The 19,814-nt window shown below is 36.9% G+C and overlaps 1 protein-coding gene across 2 annotated transcripts in view; it reads right to left on the reverse strand.

Moving 5' to 3' along the window:
- Nucleotides 1–18,391, reverse strand: part of PALMD (palmdelphin) — a 55,663-nt gene extending 37,272 nt beyond the window's left edge. Inside the window, exons 1-2 of one of the 2 annotated variants that reach the window (XM_082651346.1) lie at nucleotides 18,263–18,391; nucleotides 17,590–17,635 (exon numbers count right to left, since the gene is read on the reverse strand). In XM_082651346.1, the coding sequence (XP_082507472.1) occupies nucleotides 17,590–17,634 (45 nt within the window). In that variant the 5' untranslated portion in view covers nucleotide 17,635; nucleotides 18,263–18,391. Of the gene's footprint in view, nucleotides 1–17,589; nucleotides 17,698–18,262 lie in introns of both variants that reach the window. The other variant, XM_082651345.1, reaches the window with a different exon arrangement.
- Between the last annotated feature and the right edge of the window lie 1,423 nt (nucleotides 18,392–19,814).

The raw sequence follows: 19,814 nt of genomic DNA on the forward strand, positions 1-19,814 counted from the left end.
CAGAGATGAACAATACAATTAACTGAAATGAAAACTACACTAGAAGGAATCAATAGCAGAATAACTGAGATAGAAGAACGGATAAGTGACCTGGAAGACATAATGGTGGAATTCACTGCTGCGGAACAGAATAAAGAAAAAAGAATGAAAAGAAATGAAGGCAGCCTAAGAGACCTCTGGAACAACATTAAATGCAACAACATTCACATTATAGGGGTCCCAGAAGGAGAAGAGAGAGAGAAAGGACCAGAGAAAATATTTGAAGAGATTATAGTAGAAAACTTCCCTAACATGGGAAAGGAAATAGCCACCCAAGTCCAGGAAGCGCAGCGAGTCCCATACAGGATAAACCCAAGGAGAAACACACCAAGACACATAGTAATCAAACTGGCAAAAACTAAAGATAGAAAAATTATTGAAAGTACCAAGGGAAAAATGACAAATAACATACAAGGGAACTCCCATAAGGTTAACAGCTGATTTCTCAGCAGAAACTCTACAAGCCAGAAGGGAGTGGCATGATATACTTAAAGTGATGAAAGGGAAGAACCTATAACCAAGATTACTCTACCCAGCAAGGATCTCATTCAGATTTGATGGAGAAATCAAAAGCTTTACAAACAAGCAAAAGCTAGGAGAATTCAGCACCACCAAACCAGCTCTACAACAAATGCTAAAGGAACTTCCCTAAGTGGGAAACACAAGAGAACAAAAGGACCTACAAAACCAAACCCAGAAAAATTAAGAAAATGGTAATAGGAACATGCATATTGATAATTACCTTAAACATGAATGGATTAAATGCTCCAACCAAAAGACACATGCTTGCTGAATGGATACAAAAACAGGACCCATATATATGCTGTCTACAAGAGACCCACTTCAGACCTAGGGACACATACAGACTGAAAGTAAGGGGATGGAAAAAGATATTCCATGCAAATGTAAATCAAAAGAAAGCTGGAGTAGGTATACTCATATAAGAAAAAATAGACTTTAAAATAAAGAATGTTACAAGAGACAAGGAAGGACACTACATAACGATAAAGGGATCAATCCAAGAAGAAGATATAATAATTATAAATATATATGCACCCAACAAAGGAGCACCTCAATACATAAGGCAACTGCTAACAGCTATAAAAGAGGAAATCAACAGTAACACAATAATAGTGGGGGACTTTAACACCTCACTTACACCAATGGACAGATCATCCAAAATGAAAATAAGTAAGGAAAGAGAAGCTTTAAATGACACAATAGACCAGATAGATTTAATTGATATTTATAGGACATTCCATCCAAAAACAGCACATTACACTTTCTTCTCAAGTGCGCATGGAATATTCTCCAGGATAGATCACATCTTGGGTCACAAATCAAGCCTCAGTAAATTTAAGAAAATTGAAATCATATCAAGCATCTTTTCTGAATACAATGCTATGAGATTAGGAATGAATTACAGGGAAAAAAACGTAAAAAGTACAAACACAGGGCTTCCCTGGTGGCGCAGTGGTTGAGAGTCTGCCTGCCTGCCGATGCAGGGTACGTGGGTTTGTGCCCCGGTCTGGGAAGATCCCACATGCTGCGGAGCAGCTGGGCCCATGAGCCATGGCCGCTGAGCCTGTGCATCCGGAGAGCCTGTGCTCCCAAATGGGAGAGGCCACAACAGTGAGAGGCCCGCGTACCACACACACACACAAAAAATACAAACACATGGAGGCTAAACAATGTGTTACTAAATAACCAAGAGATCACTAAAGAAATCCAAGAGGAAATCAAAAAATACCTAGAGACAAATGACAATGAAAACACGATGATCCAAAACATGTGGGATGCAGCAAAAGCAGTTTTAAGAGGGAAGTTTATAGCTACACAAGCCTACCTCAAGAAACAAGAAATATCTCAAATAAAAAATCTAACCTTACACCTAAAGAAACTAGAGAAAGAAGAACAAACAAAACCCAAATTTAGCAGAAGGAAAGAAATCATAATGATCAGAGCAGAAAAAAATGAAATAGAAACAAAGAAACAATAGCAAAGATTAATAAAACTAAAAGCTGTTTCTTTGAGAAGATAAACAAAATTGATAAACCATTAGCCAGACTCATCAAGAAAAAGAGGGAGAGGACTCAAATCAATAAAATTAGGAATGAAAAAGGAGAAGTTATAACAGACACCGCAGAAATACAAAGAATCCTAAGAGACTACTACAAGCAACTCTATGCCAATAAAATAGACAACCTGGAAGAAATGGACAAATTCTTAGAAAGGTATAACCTTCCAATACTGAACCAGGAAGAAACAGAAAATATGAACAGACCAATGACAAGTAATGAAATTGAAACTGTGATTAAAAATCTTCCAACAAACAAAAGTCCAGGACCAGATGGCTTCACAGGTGAATTCTATCAAATATTTAGAGAAGAGCTAACACCCATCCTTCTCAAACTCTTCCAAAAAATTGCAGAGGACGGAACACTCCCAAACTCATTCTATGAGGCCACCATCACCTTGATACCAAAACCAGACAAGGATGTCACAAATAAAGAAAACTACAGGCCAATATCACTGATGAACATAGATGCAAAAATCCTCAACAAAATACTAGCAAACAGAATCCAATAGCACATTAAAAGGATCATACACCATGATCAAGTGGGGTTTATTCTAGGAATGCAAGGATTCTTCAGTATATGCAAAACAATCAATGTGATACACCATATTAACAAACTGAAGAATAAAATCCATATGATCATCTCAATAGATGCAGAAAAAGCTTTTGACAAAATTCAGCACCCATTTATGATAAAAACTCTACAGAAAGGGACATAGAGGGAACCTACCTCTAACATAATAAAGGCCATATATGACAAACCTATAGCAAACTTCATTCTCAATGGTGAAAAAGTGAAAGCATTTCCTCTAAGATCAGGAACAAGACAAGGATGTCCACTCTCACCACTATTATTCAACATAGTCTTGGAACTTCTATCCACGGCAATCAGAGAAGAAAAAGAAATAAAAGGAATACAAATTGGAAAAGAAGAAGTAAAACTGTCACTCTTTCCAGATGGCATGATACTATACATAGAGAATCCTAAAAATGCCACCAGAAAACTACTAGAGCTAATCAATGAATTTGGTACAGTTGCAGGATACATTAATGCACAGAAATCTCTTGCATTCCTATACACTAATGATGAAAAATCTGAAAGAGAAATTAAGGAAACACTCCCATTTACCATTGCAACAAAAAGAATAAAATACCTAGGAATAAACCTACCTAGGGAGACAAAAGACCTGTATGCAGAAAACTACAAGACAGTGATGAAAGAAATTAAAGATGATACAAATAGATGGAGAGATATACCATTTTCTTGGATTGGAAGAATCAATATTGTGAAAATGACTATACTACCCAAAGCAATCTACAGATTCAATGCAATCCCTATCAAATTACCAATGGCATGTTTTACGGAACTAGAACAAGTAATCTTAAAATTTGTATGGAGACACAAAAGACCCTGAATAGCCAAAGCAGTCTTGAGGGAAAAAAGTGGAGCTGGAGAAATCAGACTCCCTGACTTCAGACTATACTACAAAGCTACAGTCATCAAGACAGTATGGTACTGGCACAAAAACAGAAACTTAGATCAATGGAAAAAGATAGAAAGCCCAGAGATAAACCCATGCACCTATGGTCAACTAATCTATGAGAAAGGAGGCAAAGATATACAATGGAGAAAAGACAGTCTCTTCAATAAGTGGTGCTGGGAAAACTGGACAGCTACATGTAAAAGAATGAAATTAGAACACTCTCTAACACCATACACAAAAATAAAATCAAAATGGACTAAAGACCTAAATATGAGACAGGACAATATAAAACTCCTAGAGGAAAACATAGGAAGAACACTCTTTAACATAAGTCACAGCAAGACCTTTTTTGATCCACCTCCTAGAGTATTGGAAATAAAAACAAAAATAAACAAATGGGACCTAATGAAACTTAAAAGCTTTTGCACAGCAAAGGACACCATAAACAAGATGGAAAGACAACCCTCAGGATGGGAGAAAGTATTTTCAAATGAATCAACAGACAAAGGATTAATCTCCAAAATATATGAAGAGCTCATGCAGGGGCTTCCCTGGTGGCACAGTGGTTGATGTATGCCTGCTGATGCAGGGGACACGGGTTCGTGCCCCAGTCCAGAAAGATCCCACATGCTGTGGAGTGGCTGGGCCCATGGGCCATGGCCACTGAGCCTGCGTGTCTGGAGCCTGTGCTCCACAATGGGAGAGGCCACAGCAGTGAGAGGCCCGCGTACCGCAAAAAAAAAAAAAAAAAAAAAATAGAGCTCATGCAGCTCAATATTAAAGAAACAAACAACCCAATCCAAAAATGGGCAGAAGACCTAAATAGACATTTCTCCAAAGAAGACATACAGATGGCCAAGAAGCACATTAAAAGCTGCTCAACATCACTAATTATTAGAGAAATGCAAATCAAAAGTATAATGAGGTGTCACCTGACACCAGTTAGAATGGGCATCATCAGAAAATCTACAAACAACAAATGCTGGAGAGGGTGTGGAGAAAAGGGAACACTCTTGCACTGTTGGTGGGAATGTAAATTGATAGAGCCACTATGGAGAACAGTATGGAAGTTCCTTAAAGACCTAAAAATAGAATTACCATATGATCCAGTAACCCTACTACTGGGTATATACCCAGAGAAAACCATAATTCAAAAAGACACATGCACCCCAATGTTCATTGCAGCACTTTTTACAGTAGGCAGGTCATGGAAGCAACCTAAATGCACATCGACAGACGAATGGATAAAGAAGTTGTGGTACATATATACAATGGAATATTACTCAGCCATAAAAAGGAACGAAATTGAGTCATTTGTTGAGATGTGGATGGATCTAGAGACTTTCATACAGAGTGAAGTAAGTCAGAAAGAGAAAAACAAATATCGTATATTAGTGCATATATGTGGAACCTAGAGAAAGGGTACAGATGAACCAGTTTGCAGGGCAGAAGTTGAGACATAGATGTAGAGAACAAACGTATCGTCACCAAGGGGGGAAAACGATGGGGGGGTGGGGATGGTGGTGTGCTGAATTGGGTGATTGGGATTGACATGTATACACGGATGTATATAAAATTGATGACTAATAAGAACCTGCTGTATAAAAAAGAAAAACAAAAAGACTAAGCCCAATAAAAAAGTAAACATAAACATATTTAGCTCATTTTCTGAACCATAATTTCAAGGGTGAAGTGGGTGTGCACTGGAAGACTTGTTGCTAGAAGCTGCTCCAGGCAACTGTAATGAACAGCCCGGTTTGGGAACCAATGAAATAGAAGATGACTAAGCCAAGATTTCAAACATCTTGTCTGGTAGGAAAAAGGGACCCAAATTAATGATTAACTTTATTATTAATAAATGTACCCTATGAAACTTATAGGATATGTTAATTGCAGAACAGTTCAAAAATCTAGACGACTTTAAAGAAAAATATAAAAATCTCCTATACTCCCACTACTTTAGAAGTAACTACTATGTACATTTTGGTGCATTTTATTCCAATGTTTCTTCAGTGTACCCAAAACACAGATATGAAAATTTATACAGACACACATGTGAAAACCACGCAAGGACGCCCATACACACAGTTTTGCGTTCCACCTTTTGCACTTAATATTGTGTCATGAGCATTTCTCATTTAATTGAATTTTATTAATAAATATATTGAATTTTATTCAGAATATTGTAATTTGCTTAATCAGTCTCCCTTTTTCTGCCTTTTAGGTTGTTTTGAATCTTTAGGTGTTATAAGTAGTTGTATGATAAAGTTCCTTATTTGTAAAATTTTGACCACTTTTGTCTGATTATTTCCTCACTATTGGTCCCTAGAATTTAGTTAGCTCGTCAAGGGGTACGGATGTTTTAAAAATTCTTGATGCAGATTGGTAAAAGGACTTCAATGAAAAGTTATTTTAACTTACATTTCTGCAAAACAGTGTCCATTACCTCACTCTAATTAGGAATATTATAAGTAAAAGATCCTTTAGCAATATAAGTAGAGCAAAAATAGTGTCTTATCTTGATGTCTTAATCAGATTTCTGATATTAGTGGTCAAATATTTTTCATAATTTTCTTGGCTATTTGTATTATTTATTTTTTAAAATTTCCTGTTTGTGATGGCTACCTATTTTTGGGTAAAGCTTATTAATTAATCAACAATTTGTAAGAACTCTTTGAATTAGGAATAGTAGCCTTTTGTTTGCCATACTAGTTGTAAATAATTTTTCCTATTTGCCTTTAAATTTTATTTATGGTGTTCCTAGAATTACTGAAAGATTATTCCTGTTGCGTTTTTTTGTTTTGTTTTGTTTTTTGTTTTTGCGGTATGCGGGCCTCTCACTGTTATGGCCTCTCCCGTTGCACAGGAGCACAGGCTCTGGACGCGCAGGCTCAGCAGCCATGGCTCATAGGCCCAGCCACTCCGCGGCATGTGGGATCTTCCCGGACCGGGGCACGAACCCGTGTCCCCTGCATCGGCAGGAGGACTCTCAACCACTGCTCCACCAGGGAAGCCCTTTCCTAATGCTTTTATGTTTTTAATATCTTTTACTATCTGAGATATTTTCTATCTGATATATTCAGACTATCTGACCCATATTTTCTTCCAGTTTCCTAAAGAGTTTTAAAAAAAACCTCTTAAATCCAGCCTAATTAATTTTGATTTATGGTAAATGCTGAGGGTCTAATATTTTTTTCCCAAATTTTAAACTAAATCTGAAGCTTTATCAAAGAATTCTTTCCTATTGGTTTACTTTTTTTGTTTACTAATTTTATCATTTACTAACTTTTATCATTTACACACAAAAAATGTACATTAGGGCCTGGCTCTAGGTTATCTGTATAGTGTCTTTAGTTATAGATTTTGGTACTATGTAGCACCAATGAGATAATTTAACATTTTATTGGGCAAGTTTTCCTTTGTTGCTTTTCTTTAAAATGTCTTGATTAGTAGCAGTAGTTTATTTTCCCAGTTGGACTTTGGAATCATTTTGTTACATTCCAATAGAAACTAAATTGAAAACTCAACCAATTCCTTATGCTTCATCACTCCCTACCAAGCCAAAAAAAAAAAAAAAAAATCAACAACCAATCAACCAAACAAGCAAACAAACAAAAAAACCACACATCCTGATGGAATTTTAAAAGTTACTTCTAATAGTAATTATCTTTATCCAGAGATAATCAGAGATCGCTACTGTTATATATGATTTACATCTGCATGATATATTATAGCTCATATAAAATTTGAATTGTATGTTACACACTTAGTAATCTTATTTTTTTAATATATCATGAACATAATGATATACCATGTCATTAAATAGTTTTCTAAATTATTATTATTATTAATATTTTTGCAGTACACGGGGCTCTCACTGCTGTGGCCTCTCCCGTTGTGGAGCATAGGCTCCGGACGCACAGGCTCAGCGGCCATGGCTCACGGGCCCAGCCGCTCCGCGGCATGTGGGATCTTCCCGGACCGGGGCACGAACCCGTGTCCCCTGCATCGGCAGGCGGACTCTCAACCATTGCGCCACCAGGGAAGCCCTCTAAATTATTTTTAATGGATGCACATTATTCTATTTCACATACATGCATATATATACACACATGTATATTTGCACTGTGTTTATTCAACTAGTGCCTATTTTTGGACGTTGAATTTGCTTACACTTTTGTACTATATACTATAAGAAATGATTTTATTATGCTATGAACATCTTAGGAATCCATCTTGTATGCATCTCTTATTTTTCTTTATATAAATTTCCTTGTTAATGAAATTCTTGGTCAAAGGGTAAAACAGTTTTTGAGTTTTCTTTTACCAATTGCCAAATCATCCTGTTTTAGCAATTTCTTGGTGCCATCAGAAGTGAACAAGAATGCCTCGTTAGAGATTTTGATCGGAATTGCATTAAGCTTAAAATAAATTTGAAAATATATGACAGCTTTTTTGTATTCAAACTTTACCTCAAGGAATGGTGTGCTTCTCTAGACATATATATTATATCACTTAGTAAAGTTTCACTATATATATCCTGCACAGTTCCTCAGTAGGTATAAAAACATAAAGGTTTCTTCATATAAATTCTGCACATTTTCTAAATAGGATTATTTTTAGGTTTCAACAGTTTTAAAAAAAATGTAGCTATCAGGAATGAGATGTTTTCACATTACAATTTCTGACTAATTATTGTTTTTCGGAAAGCTATTGATTTTTGTATATTTATTGTGTATCTGAGTACTGAGCTTTCAGGTTAATTCATTATTAATTTTAGAGACACTGAAGTGAGGACCAGAGAGTTTATCAGCTTCCCCAAGTCATAAAGTTGGTCTAGTGTTGGAATTCCTATTGATCTTAATTTTCTATAATTCCAAATATAATGCTCCTTATACTACTCCTTATCACTTCCCAAATATATCTGTAGAAATACGATTAGCCAAACAAGGGAAATTATAGCAGTAAGGTCTCTGTACTGGTCAGAGTGTTCTGTTTAACTCTCAGCACCAAATTTTAAGAGTGACACTGACATTTAAAAGAGTGTCTAGAATGAGCCTGTGATATGAAGAATGATTGAAATCAAGAAAATAAAGCTGTACAGCTTCAATGGCTAGAGTCATGATTGGGAGGCAGTTAAAGGAAACTAGATTCTGCCACATTATGTCAGAACTCTTAACACAGAGAGTTGTTCTCAAATGGAATAGGGTATTTTGGAAGGTATTAATCCACCTGATATTGAAAGTGCTCAAGGAGAAACTGGATGAGCATCTCTCGAGCATGGTACAATGCGGATGGGAATGTGGATGAAATCTCTAAGTTTTCTCCTGGTCCTATGATTATTTCTGAATTTAGCTTTGAAAAACCCTAATTCATATGTTAGCCATGGGAATTGGATGTAGTTATCACTGCTACTTATGGAGTGAATTAAAAAGCACAAATTTTCTAAACCTCATTTTATTTAGTAAATTTAGTCTTCTTTCCCAGCTTTACAACAAATTCTGACAGATCTCTAAATAGAATGTGGTTTATGTTCTACTCTTTTATTCCTTTGTCTACCCTTTCCTGTTTGTTCTAATGAATCGTGACAAAACAAAACAAAACAAAACAAGGATAAACACAAAACAAACTCCTAAATAATCAAAGGGTGATGGTAAACTTGGCCATGTCTTCAGTAAAAAAAAAAAAAATCTGTTAGCTGGGTGGACAATCATTAGCTCTCTCCCTCCTTTCAGCTTGATGGTATTCACTCATTCACTTATTCATAATGGGTTTTTTGGGCTCCAGCTAGTGTGGAGCTCGGTGTTGGGGGGAGCTGTGAGAGATGCAACAATGTCTTTGCCTTAAGAAATCCTGGCTGGAAGGGAAGAGACTATGTAGTGGAAGTGGAAGCCTACTCCGAGGCTTAGAATATGGGATGCTCCGAAAAATGATTCTGTCCCAATCCTGTTAAAGCAATAACAAATGCTTCTGCAATGGCATCACATTCTTTCCTTTCCCACTTCTACTCCTATCAGCCTGGGAAAGAGGAGAGGAGACTTCAGGGTGTGAAGGACTGGTTTGGGTTAAAAAAGGGGATTACGTGAAGCAGAACCTCCATAGATTTTTCTCTTTGCTCCACTTCAAACTTTATTAAGAGTGAACAACAGAGGAAGTTCTGAAAAAGGGTGAGGTTTATGGTTTTGAAGTTTACTAGAATTTATTGTGATGTTATGAGCAGAGACTCTGCCATTTTCTACTATTTAACTAACCCCTTAGCTTTCCTTGGTCTTAGGTTTTTCACCTATAAAATGGGGATGGCAACATCTGCTATTGAAAATACTCATACGACTGTTTGGACAAATGAGATAATGAATGTGAAAGTTTTTGTTTTTATTTTTAAAGTCTAAATGCTATGCAAGAATAGGTTATTATTATTTTTTAAATTGAAGTATAATTTACAATGTGTTCATTTCAAGTGTACAGCAAAGTGATTCAGTTTTTATATATATATATATATATATATATATATATATATATTCTTTTTCAGATTCTTTTCCATTATAGGTTATTACAAGATACTGAGGATAGTTCCCTCTGCTACACAGTAGGTCCTTGTTGGTTATCTATTTTATATATAGTAATGTGTATATGTTAACCCCAAACTGTTATTATTTTTTCCATCTTTTTTTAAAAAATTGAAGTACAGTTGATTTATAATATTGTGTTAATTTCTGCTGTACAGCAAAGTGATTCAGCTTATATATATATATATTCTTTTTAATATTCTTTTCCATTATGGTTTATCTCAGGATGTTGAATATAGTTCCCTGTGCTATACAGTAGCACAGGGAACTGTGCTTGTTGTTTATCCATTCTATATGTAATAGTTTGCATCTACTAACCCCAAACTCCTAAAACTATAATTCAAAGAGATACATGCACCCCTATGTTCATAGCAGCACTATTCACAATAGCCAAGACATGGAAACAGCCTAAATGTCCATCATTAGATGAAAGGATAAAGAAGATGTGGTACATATATACCTCGGAGTATTACTCAGCCATAAAAAGGAATGAAATAATGCCATTTGCAGCAGCATGGATGGACCTAGATATTATCATACTAAGTGAAGTAAGTCAGAAAGAGAAAGACAAATACCATAGGATATCACTTATTTGTGGAATCTAAAATGTGACACAAATGAACTTATTTACAAAACAGAAACAGACTCATGGACATAGAGAACAGACTTATGGTTACCAAGGGAGAGGGGGATGGGGGAGGGATGGACTGGGAGTTTGGTGTTACTATTATTTTTAATCGCAGAATTCTTGTGCTTAGGATATGTCTTTATGTCTATATTTGTTAGCATAGATTGATTTTGAGTAGCTCTTGTAGCTCCTTTTAACATGTTGTATCACCCCATATCAATCATTGATGCAGTTACACATTGAAAACTTGATGCTTAAGACAGAAGCCAGAGGTTCAGAAAATAACCTGGCTCTATGTCTGAAATGGTTAGCGTGAATCCAGTCACTGGGGTTTTACATAAAAACTGTAAGTTCAGATCTCACTCAAACTGCTCCTATGGTGTTTTAGAAAAATAGACATGTCACAGGGTTCCTGGTGAGGAAACTTCTTGAGCTCCCCAGAATGACACCACTGCCATTTAAATAAATTAAAAATTAAAATATTCTTATTTTATTTCAAGAGAAGCTAGGTAGTTTGAGACTTTAGATTAGGAAGTGGAAGCTCTGTTTTGGTTTTAGCCTGAACTATGCTGTACTTGCTTAGACTCTTGTTAGACTTACTCTCTGGTTTGTTTTAATCACAGTTTTCTATAAAAGAAGCTTTTCCTTTTCACCATCTAGTAATGTTGAGAAAGTTCATGGGGATCCTTGTCAGTAGAGGGCTTTGCAAAGTAGCATTATCACTCTGTAGCACACTGGAAAAACCACCCCTGGTTATCAAAAGGCAGTTTCCTTAATAAGCTATCAAAATTATTATACCTCATCACATGGTCTCCTTTGTGGGTGGGCTATTATGTTTGGCAAAGAAATGTGGCATAGTACTTTTGTTTGAAGAAACCTTTCCCTCTCTGGAAGAAACATGTAATCTCAGTATAGCACTGTGGAAACTTCTGCGGAGGCTTTATTGTTTGAATATAGTGGCACAGGACATCTTTACTTAGGAGATTCCTGTATCTCCACATACCATCTTTATGTGAATGTCTTGGGATGTTCATGACAAATTGGGAACTCTTCCTGTAACTTTGTCTTAACCGCGAGGTACAGTGGAACAATGGTTCATTATGCTTCCTTTTAGTCATTATTACTTTAAGGAGTCCTTAGAGCTCTAAATAACACAGCAATCCAAACACATGTTAAGGTCTAACTTCTGTCAAGATCCAGGCTGGCTTGCACTTGTTTTCATGCTCTCATTTGTACAGGAAGAATGAACAGGGAAAAAAAATGTACCTGGCCAGCAGCCTGGGCTTCTTGGACATGTGACCTGTGAAGTCATACATGAGGGCACCATGCTCAGAAGGGCCCAGGGTTTAGTCTGAATGCTTTTAAACTTCTGCTGTTACCACCTTGAAATTCTGAACACTTTTTGAGCAGGGATCCCCACATGTTCATCTTGTACAGGGCCTCACAAATTATGTAGCAGGTCCTGCTTTGAGGTCATTAACTGTTTTATTAAGTGTTAGAAGATTCCAGATATTGAAAAAAAAGAGAACGAGATGAGGTGGGGTGTCTAGTGAGAGGAAACGTGCTGAGGAAGTAACTATTAATAGAACCTGTGTGTATTTATGTTATTGTTTTAATAGTGGTCTTTTGTATTGGGTAGATTTCTGTTTTATGTAAAGAGCTTTCTACCTCCTACATTCCTATGTTTACAAGTCGAGAAAAAATTCCTTGGGAGTGGAACAAAATAGGGAGTGGATCCGGGGAAATGTGAGAGCTCTTGATAATTCTGCATCATGAGCAGATTTGGCCTGCAAATCTGTTGCTCAGATTCCAGCATCAGGCCTTTAAGCGGCTCATTACCAAAAGGAGTCAGTCCTAGGCAGGTGCTTGTCCTTGTGATTATTGCTGTTGTCTAACTTTTGACCAAGCTCACCTCCTTCATCTATGATCAAATGTCACCCTCTCCATGAGGCCCATCCTGACCATGCTACTGCAAATTGCAACCCATCCCATACCACTCCTGACACTCCTGATTCCCTTTTCTTCACTTATTTTAATGTGAATGCGTGAGGTTTGGCACAGAGTAAGTGCTCAATAACCATAAATTGAATAAAGGGAATGAGAGAATGAGTGGATAACATGCCTTTCTAACATTAAAGGTTAAGCTTTGAAAAGAGTAAAAATATCAGCTTTATTCTTACCCCCTTTCTCCTCAGCTGGTTTGTTCTCTGTACATTGCTTCTAGTTCTCAGAATTCTTCTGAGCTCAACCCCCTCACCCCAAACAGTCCTATTTTTGTGAATCTATGATCTCTAGCCAGTTTAAGATCTAGGAGTTTTCCAGTCTGAGTCTCCCCATGGTATTTAGTAACAGTATTTTCTAATGTCACCATCGGAGTGGAGACAAGAAAATGTGTTCCTTGTTGGAGGAGGATGTGAGCAGTATAGGATATTAGTGGTCATAAGGGGATCTTGCTCTTTCTGAGGGAAATTTACCTGCACCTTTTCATCATTCTTTGGTGTGGACCATGTTTACTTCCAGAGAGGAACCCTGTAGGGATAACTCTTTCAGTCCTTCATCTCACTCTTCCTGAGAACGCTGGAGACATTGGTATTATCAGTTCCAGTGATATTCAAAGCACATTTCCAATCACCTACTTCAGTAGCTCTCCTTTTGTATCAAAATCCGCTATTTGTTAAAACACTATGTACTAACTTAAGCCTCAAGAGACCTTTTAATCAATGTAATATTTAATTAGTTTGAAGTACCCTGTTTTCCACTTAGAGTTGAAAACTAAACTCTTTGGCTAAGATATACTTTGACCATTAATTTAGTAAGTGAAGAGTTGGTACAGGTGTACCTCATTTTATTGTGCTTCACTTTTATTTCGCTCCATAGATACTGCTTTTTTCTCTTTTTTTACAGTTTGAAGGTTTGTGACAACGGGCGCGGAGCAAGTCTATTGGCGCCGTTTTTTCAACAGCATTTGATCACTTTTACATTTTGCTGATTGTTGCAATACTTCAAACTTTTTCATTATTATTATATTTGTTATGGTGATCTGTGATCAGGGATCTTTTTGTTTGGCTTTTTTCATTGTGAGCAGTCTTTTTTTTAAATTGAAGTATAGTTGACTTACAATATTATATTAGTTTCAGGTGTACAACCTAGCAATTCAATATCTTTATAGATTGCACTCCATACAAATTTATTATAAAATACTGACTGTATTCCCCGTGCTGTACATTACCTCCTTGTAACTTATTTATTTTATACCTAATAGTTTGTACCTTTAATCTCCTTTGCCTATTTTGCCCCTCACCTCTCCCCCTACTCTGGTAACCACTAGTTTTTCCTCTGTGTCTGCTTCTGTTTTGTGATAATTGTTTGTTTGTTTTATTTTTTAGATTTCACATATAAGTGAAAACATACAGTATTTCTTTGTCTGTGATCAGTGATCTTTGATGTTACTATGGCAAAAAGATTACAACTCGCTGAAGACTCATGATGGTTAGCATTTTTTAGCAATAAAGTCTTTTCTAATTAAGGTGTATACGTTATTTTTTAGACATAATACTACTGTATTATGTTATGCAATAGTATTATGCAGTCCAAACATAAGTTTTATCTCTACTGGGAAACTAAAAAGTTTGTGTGACTCGCTTTTTTATGATATTTGCTTTATTGCAGTGGTCTAGAACCAAACCTGCAGTATCTCCAAGGTATGCCTGTACATGGATAAAGTAATGAAGGAGAAACATGAGAGTAAGTGTACAAAATATAACCCATATTTGGTATACCCAAATGAGGTGCCTTCTTTTAAACAATCATTTCTGTGTACTTTCATAATTTTGTCTTTATTCTCTTTAAGTTTTTTTTTTGTTTTTTGGCCTCGCCCTGTGGCTTACGGGATCTTAGTTGCCCAACCCAATCCACCTCCTCGGCAGTGAAAACACAGAGTCCTCACCCCTGGACCGCCAGGGAATTCCCCCTCTTAAAGTCTTTGAGAAGGACTTCTGACTAATCTAAAATTCAACTTACTGATATGAGAAATGAATGTCACCATCACAGTAATTTTGTTTTCAGTTTGAGAGCCTGGTGTCACATTCCATCTACTTACTACGCTTAATCTGATTTTTTAAAAAGAGGAACAATAAGACTGGCACTTGAGTCTGTCAAGTTATAGGCATATACATTTGTTTTTTAAATTCCTTGCAGTGGAAATAATGACTTTTTGGACGCTCAAAATCATGTGGAATAAATATAACAGTGAAGATTATTTCATTACTCAGCCAGGAATTGGAGGGATAACTTTTAGTATAATAATCAAATAGATCTTTCTTAGACTGTCAAAAGTTTTTTATTTTTTCTAACAAAGTGCCTATGAGTTGCTGTGTTGGGTTACATTGGGCAATTGTCTTATGATTTTGATTTTGTCTTATGATTTTATAAAGTATATAAAAATTATTTCAGTGTAGGGAAATAAGAGGAAAACAGTTAAAATTAGGATATTGTCTCTGAGTTTTAGTCTAGGTCAGAGATTTTGAAGATTTTAAGTACTTCCAAAAGTGAAACAATCCCTGCAAACTCTCTGGACACTGTGTGTTTTCATTTCCCCAGGGGGAAGGGCAATAGCTGAGGTGGCTTCCTGCGTAAGGCAAGGGTGGAGAAAGCTGGCATTTCCCAGGGTGTCCAGGGGAGATGAGTGGATGTGTTGTTTCCATGGACACACCACTGCTCCATTTTTTCCTTTTAGGTGGTGACCATTGTGACTGGACTTAGTCTGGTGAGGTGTACACTATTGGAGATTTGCTCCCACAAACTCTTCTCAATTTTTTCTCTACAATCTTTATACAAGTATCTTACTTCCAAAATAGAATTACTTTGTGATTTTACTTTGGAGATTTGCTTAATTCTTTCTAATGGGATATGGTTAAGCTAATGAAATATTCCGAAAAGTAGTTGTTATTTTATTTTATTTTTTAAATGATCATAAAAACACACACCAGTATATTCAAAAACCTATTTATTGTCTTGTCTGCTTGTAAGGCATTTAAGGCATTATGACTTTTGTTCTAGTTCTATTTGCATTTGGAACCCTCTGTGAAAATTCCTAGTTTTCCTGAATAACTGTATGCAGTCATACCTTTAGAACACATGCGCTTTAGTACGAGTTGTAAGGTGCACTGGGTGTAAAAAGGGTGGAAGCAAGGGTGGGCTGTGATTCAAAAAGGAAAATGTGGAACAAGGGGCTACTTGTGGATTTCATTGGATACATGATTTAATTTAGTTAATTAGGAGATAGAAGCATCAGGAAAAGCGGAGCTTGTGCCCACACAAGTCACACAGTCTAATACAGTAACCTTTAGACAACAGCTGTAACCTAAAAGGCCCACGCCAAAAACAACAGAGCAGAGCCCAGTTCCTGTCCCTTAAAGTGGGACAGCTGAAATGGTGGCTGAGTTTAACAACAGAAAAGAACAAAACAAAACCAACAATAATCCAAACCAAGGTTTTCTGAAAGGAAAATGTACTAATTAGAAGTTGGACATTTCGAGAACACTGTCTTATGGAAAAGTGCCAATTTTATCTGTGGATTTTTGGTTCCTAACCATTGGCTGAGAAAATATTTCAAGTTATTGCATCTTTCTGGGTGGAACTGAAACATTGTATCCTTCTAATAAAAATTCTAAATTGGGCTTAGCATAGTAATAATTTATGCTGTGGGACTTTGAAGAGCAAAGAGTAATATCTTTCTACCCACCCTGATTTTGCATCAGTTTTCTTTCCACAAGGCAATGAAGAGTTATTTTTATAGATAGTAATGTCCAGTATACATTGAAATTAATAAATCCGCATCTGTGATATTATGCATCAGTTTTTAAAAAGTACTCCTGACGGTTAATTTCAGTGGCAGAAAATGCTGAAAAAATTGGGATGTTGATTTCCAAAGTGGTTTTTCTTTAAAAAAATTATAAGTTGTAGCTAATGATAAGTGATTGTGCCAGAGATTTCCAGGTTACTGCCAAATAGAGGATTTTGGAAAATTAAAAAAAAAAAAAAAAGCTGGATCATTTAAGGAAAGTAATTCATTTCACACTTTGACTCTTTCCCAGAACAAACATAAAAAATGCACTATTCTCCTTCCCGGTATTAACGAAATATTTCCAAATCCATTGCATTGCATGCATTGCATTCCTTTATCAGGATCTTATTCAGTTTGTGACTCTGCTGGAAACTGATATCTTAGAATTAATCTGATACATGCTTTTACCTACTTTTCTCTTGTTTAATGCTTAGCTTAAGTACAACGACATTCATTTTAATTTTGTTAGGCTTTCTGGACACACTTCCACAACTACAAATAAAAAGTTTCAAGTCATTTGTTTTATTTCTTTTTCTCTCCTCCTTTTAAAAGATTTTAACTTTTTGGTGAATTAATTGTTTAAAAAAGTTTCCAAGTTAGGGATCTGTTTTTTGATCTACTGTTTGTCGAATATAAATTTAAGGAAAATCTGCATTTTTTTTAAGGTACATAGAAGGTTAACCAAACTGCCTTAAAAGCTTCTGACTGCTATTTAAAACATAGGCACAGTTTTTGTGGAAATCAAGAACATTTGCCCTGTACTCAGGTTCGGAAAACCAAGAGTTACAGAGGGTCACCAGGGTTAAGAGAGTGGCAGAGACCCGTCGTCCATGAAAGGTGACAGTTCTGTTTTTCCACTTACGGGGCTCAGCGGCCGGGGCAGCTAGCAACGCTTCTGTTGTTTGTATGAGCAACCTTCTCCATGAGTTATAACTGTATGCAAGACTTACTGTGATGGCCTGGAGTCTCTCCTTCACCAGCTCAGCTTCTTCCATTCTAGAAGTCAAGGACAGGCAGCCAGTGAGGGAAGTCCAAAACTACCATAAAGCAGGAGCCTCCTTGGGGAGAGGAATGGAGGTGTCAGAGAAGCAGGGAGAAATCCGCTTTGGCAGCGGTGGAGAAAAGCAGAAATCCCCGACTCGGCAGGAGCGTCTCTGAGCAGATGTACAGATCAGGCCAGACACATGTAATGAGGGTGTGCTGGGGAAGCAGACGCTGAGGCTGCTAGCACGGGCTGACTGACAAGTTTGAACGGCAGCCGTACAAGCCCTTTTCCTTCAGGAGCTGCCAGCTCTTTGTTGTAATGTGCACAGTTAGCAAGGCACATTTTCTTATTAACTGTTCCTTACCCAATTCATTCTTTCCTAGGAGTAGCGCTAGAAGCCCATGCACTGAGTGCTTAATCAGCCTCTGCTCTAGCCACACACAAGCAAATCTCTGCATGTGTGGGTCTGTGTGTATTTGTACAAAGTTGTTTACCTGTACTGTCCTCCAGAGTTGCAAAGACAAAGCCTTACCTTGACTGGATCAAGTCACTTGCTTGCCTTTCTTCCTTTAATTGCATTTAGATAAGAATACAAAATTCTAGAGTAACTTTAGAATTTAATATAGTGGTAAACTTACGTCAGGCTGCCCTTGCCTTTCCCTTCCCCTCCTACTTCAGCAGTTTGTTTCAAATTTTGGAATCTTTAGGTCATGGAGAAATTAAAGGCATTAACGTGACTCTGTTAAGAACTTGGTCCACCGGCTGTGTTCAGTGTGGTTTAAATGTCAAGTACCACCCTCCCTTATTTCTTGTCTTGGATTTCTATGGAATGCAGTTCTTTCTTGGATCCTATTCAGCAATGACACTCAGAAAGTTGCCCATCTTGACCTCACCAGTTATGCAAGAGAAAGGAATGAGACTTTGAAAGTGTGATGAGACATTCTGTAACTCATGTAGTCTGACACCATGTGAGTATTCCCTGGCCCTTTAGAAAGAGGAAGTCAAGCCCAGCGAAACTCTTAGGTCAAAGCAGAGGCTGGGAAGCTTTATGACTGACTTTGTGTTCTTTCCCCTACCATTTCTTTAATTAAATTTTGATGTAATAAATCCTAATTACCATCTACCTCATTGTTACATGTTTAGATGCTATCAAGCACCTTCATATCAACATTCAGCTGAAGAGGTTAAAAGGACACCCCAAACATTGAACAGATGTTCTTATTTCCTTTGCATTATTGATATCAGTAATAATAATGGCTAACATTTGTTCAGTACTCTCTATAGGCAAATGTTTTACGTTGGATATTTCTTACAAGGTGCTGGCGATATTAGCCCTATTTTAAAAATGAGGGAACTGAGGCTCAGAGAGGTCATTTGTCACACAGGTAATAAGTAGCAATGCCAGGATTGGAACCTGGACTTTCTAATAACCATTCATCAGTTCTGCCCAAGAAACAGGGCAATGTGAAACACAGGCTGAAGGTTACATCAGTCGTTATGAGAAAGAGTTGGGCCCCCAGCCTCCTCCTCCATCTAGCTCCCAGAACACTTAGAGCTGGTTATAAACCCCTTAGTTAGAACTCTGTGGGGATCTCCTCTGGGTGACCTTTGTGGCCCTAGTGAGAAAAGATTTCCCCATATTGTCATTTAAAGTCACCCTACCATAGAACCCTAAGGTGAAACTCACCAGTTTTCACAGTCTGAAGTCATACATGAGTGTAGTTTGTCTTTACTCATACATCCTCAAGGGACATTTAGGGAGATTAGAGAATGGGAGAATTGACCAGGTGTGGGCCAAGCTTGAATGCTATTGGATGGATATTTAAGCTTAAAAGATCAAACCTTTAAAAATTTTGATTTTGTATATCTGCAGATCCTGGCTGAAATTAAAGACAAGAGAGCGGTAGTGATAAATATCTCAGTCAGAATTGCATATTTGCTGCTCAGAACAGATGGCAGCCATCCAATTATTAGTCTGGATCTTTTCCTAAAACCAATTTACCTCTTAAATCTCATTTCTGTAATGGGAAAACCCAAGTGTTTTCTAGTGTAAGGGGAGGACTAGATTAAATAAGAGAATCAGGGAATTTAGGAGCGAGCAAAACTGTAATAACTGATTGGGATGATCATGTGTTTATTCATTTATTTAGCTGATAATACTAATAATTGCTAATTTTCAGCATTTGTTAT

Source organism: Grampus griseus, assembly GCF_964374135.1.
Source record: "Grampus griseus genome assembly, chromosome: 1".
NCBI lineage: Eukaryota > Metazoa > Chordata > Mammalia > Artiodactyla > Delphinidae > Grampus > Grampus griseus.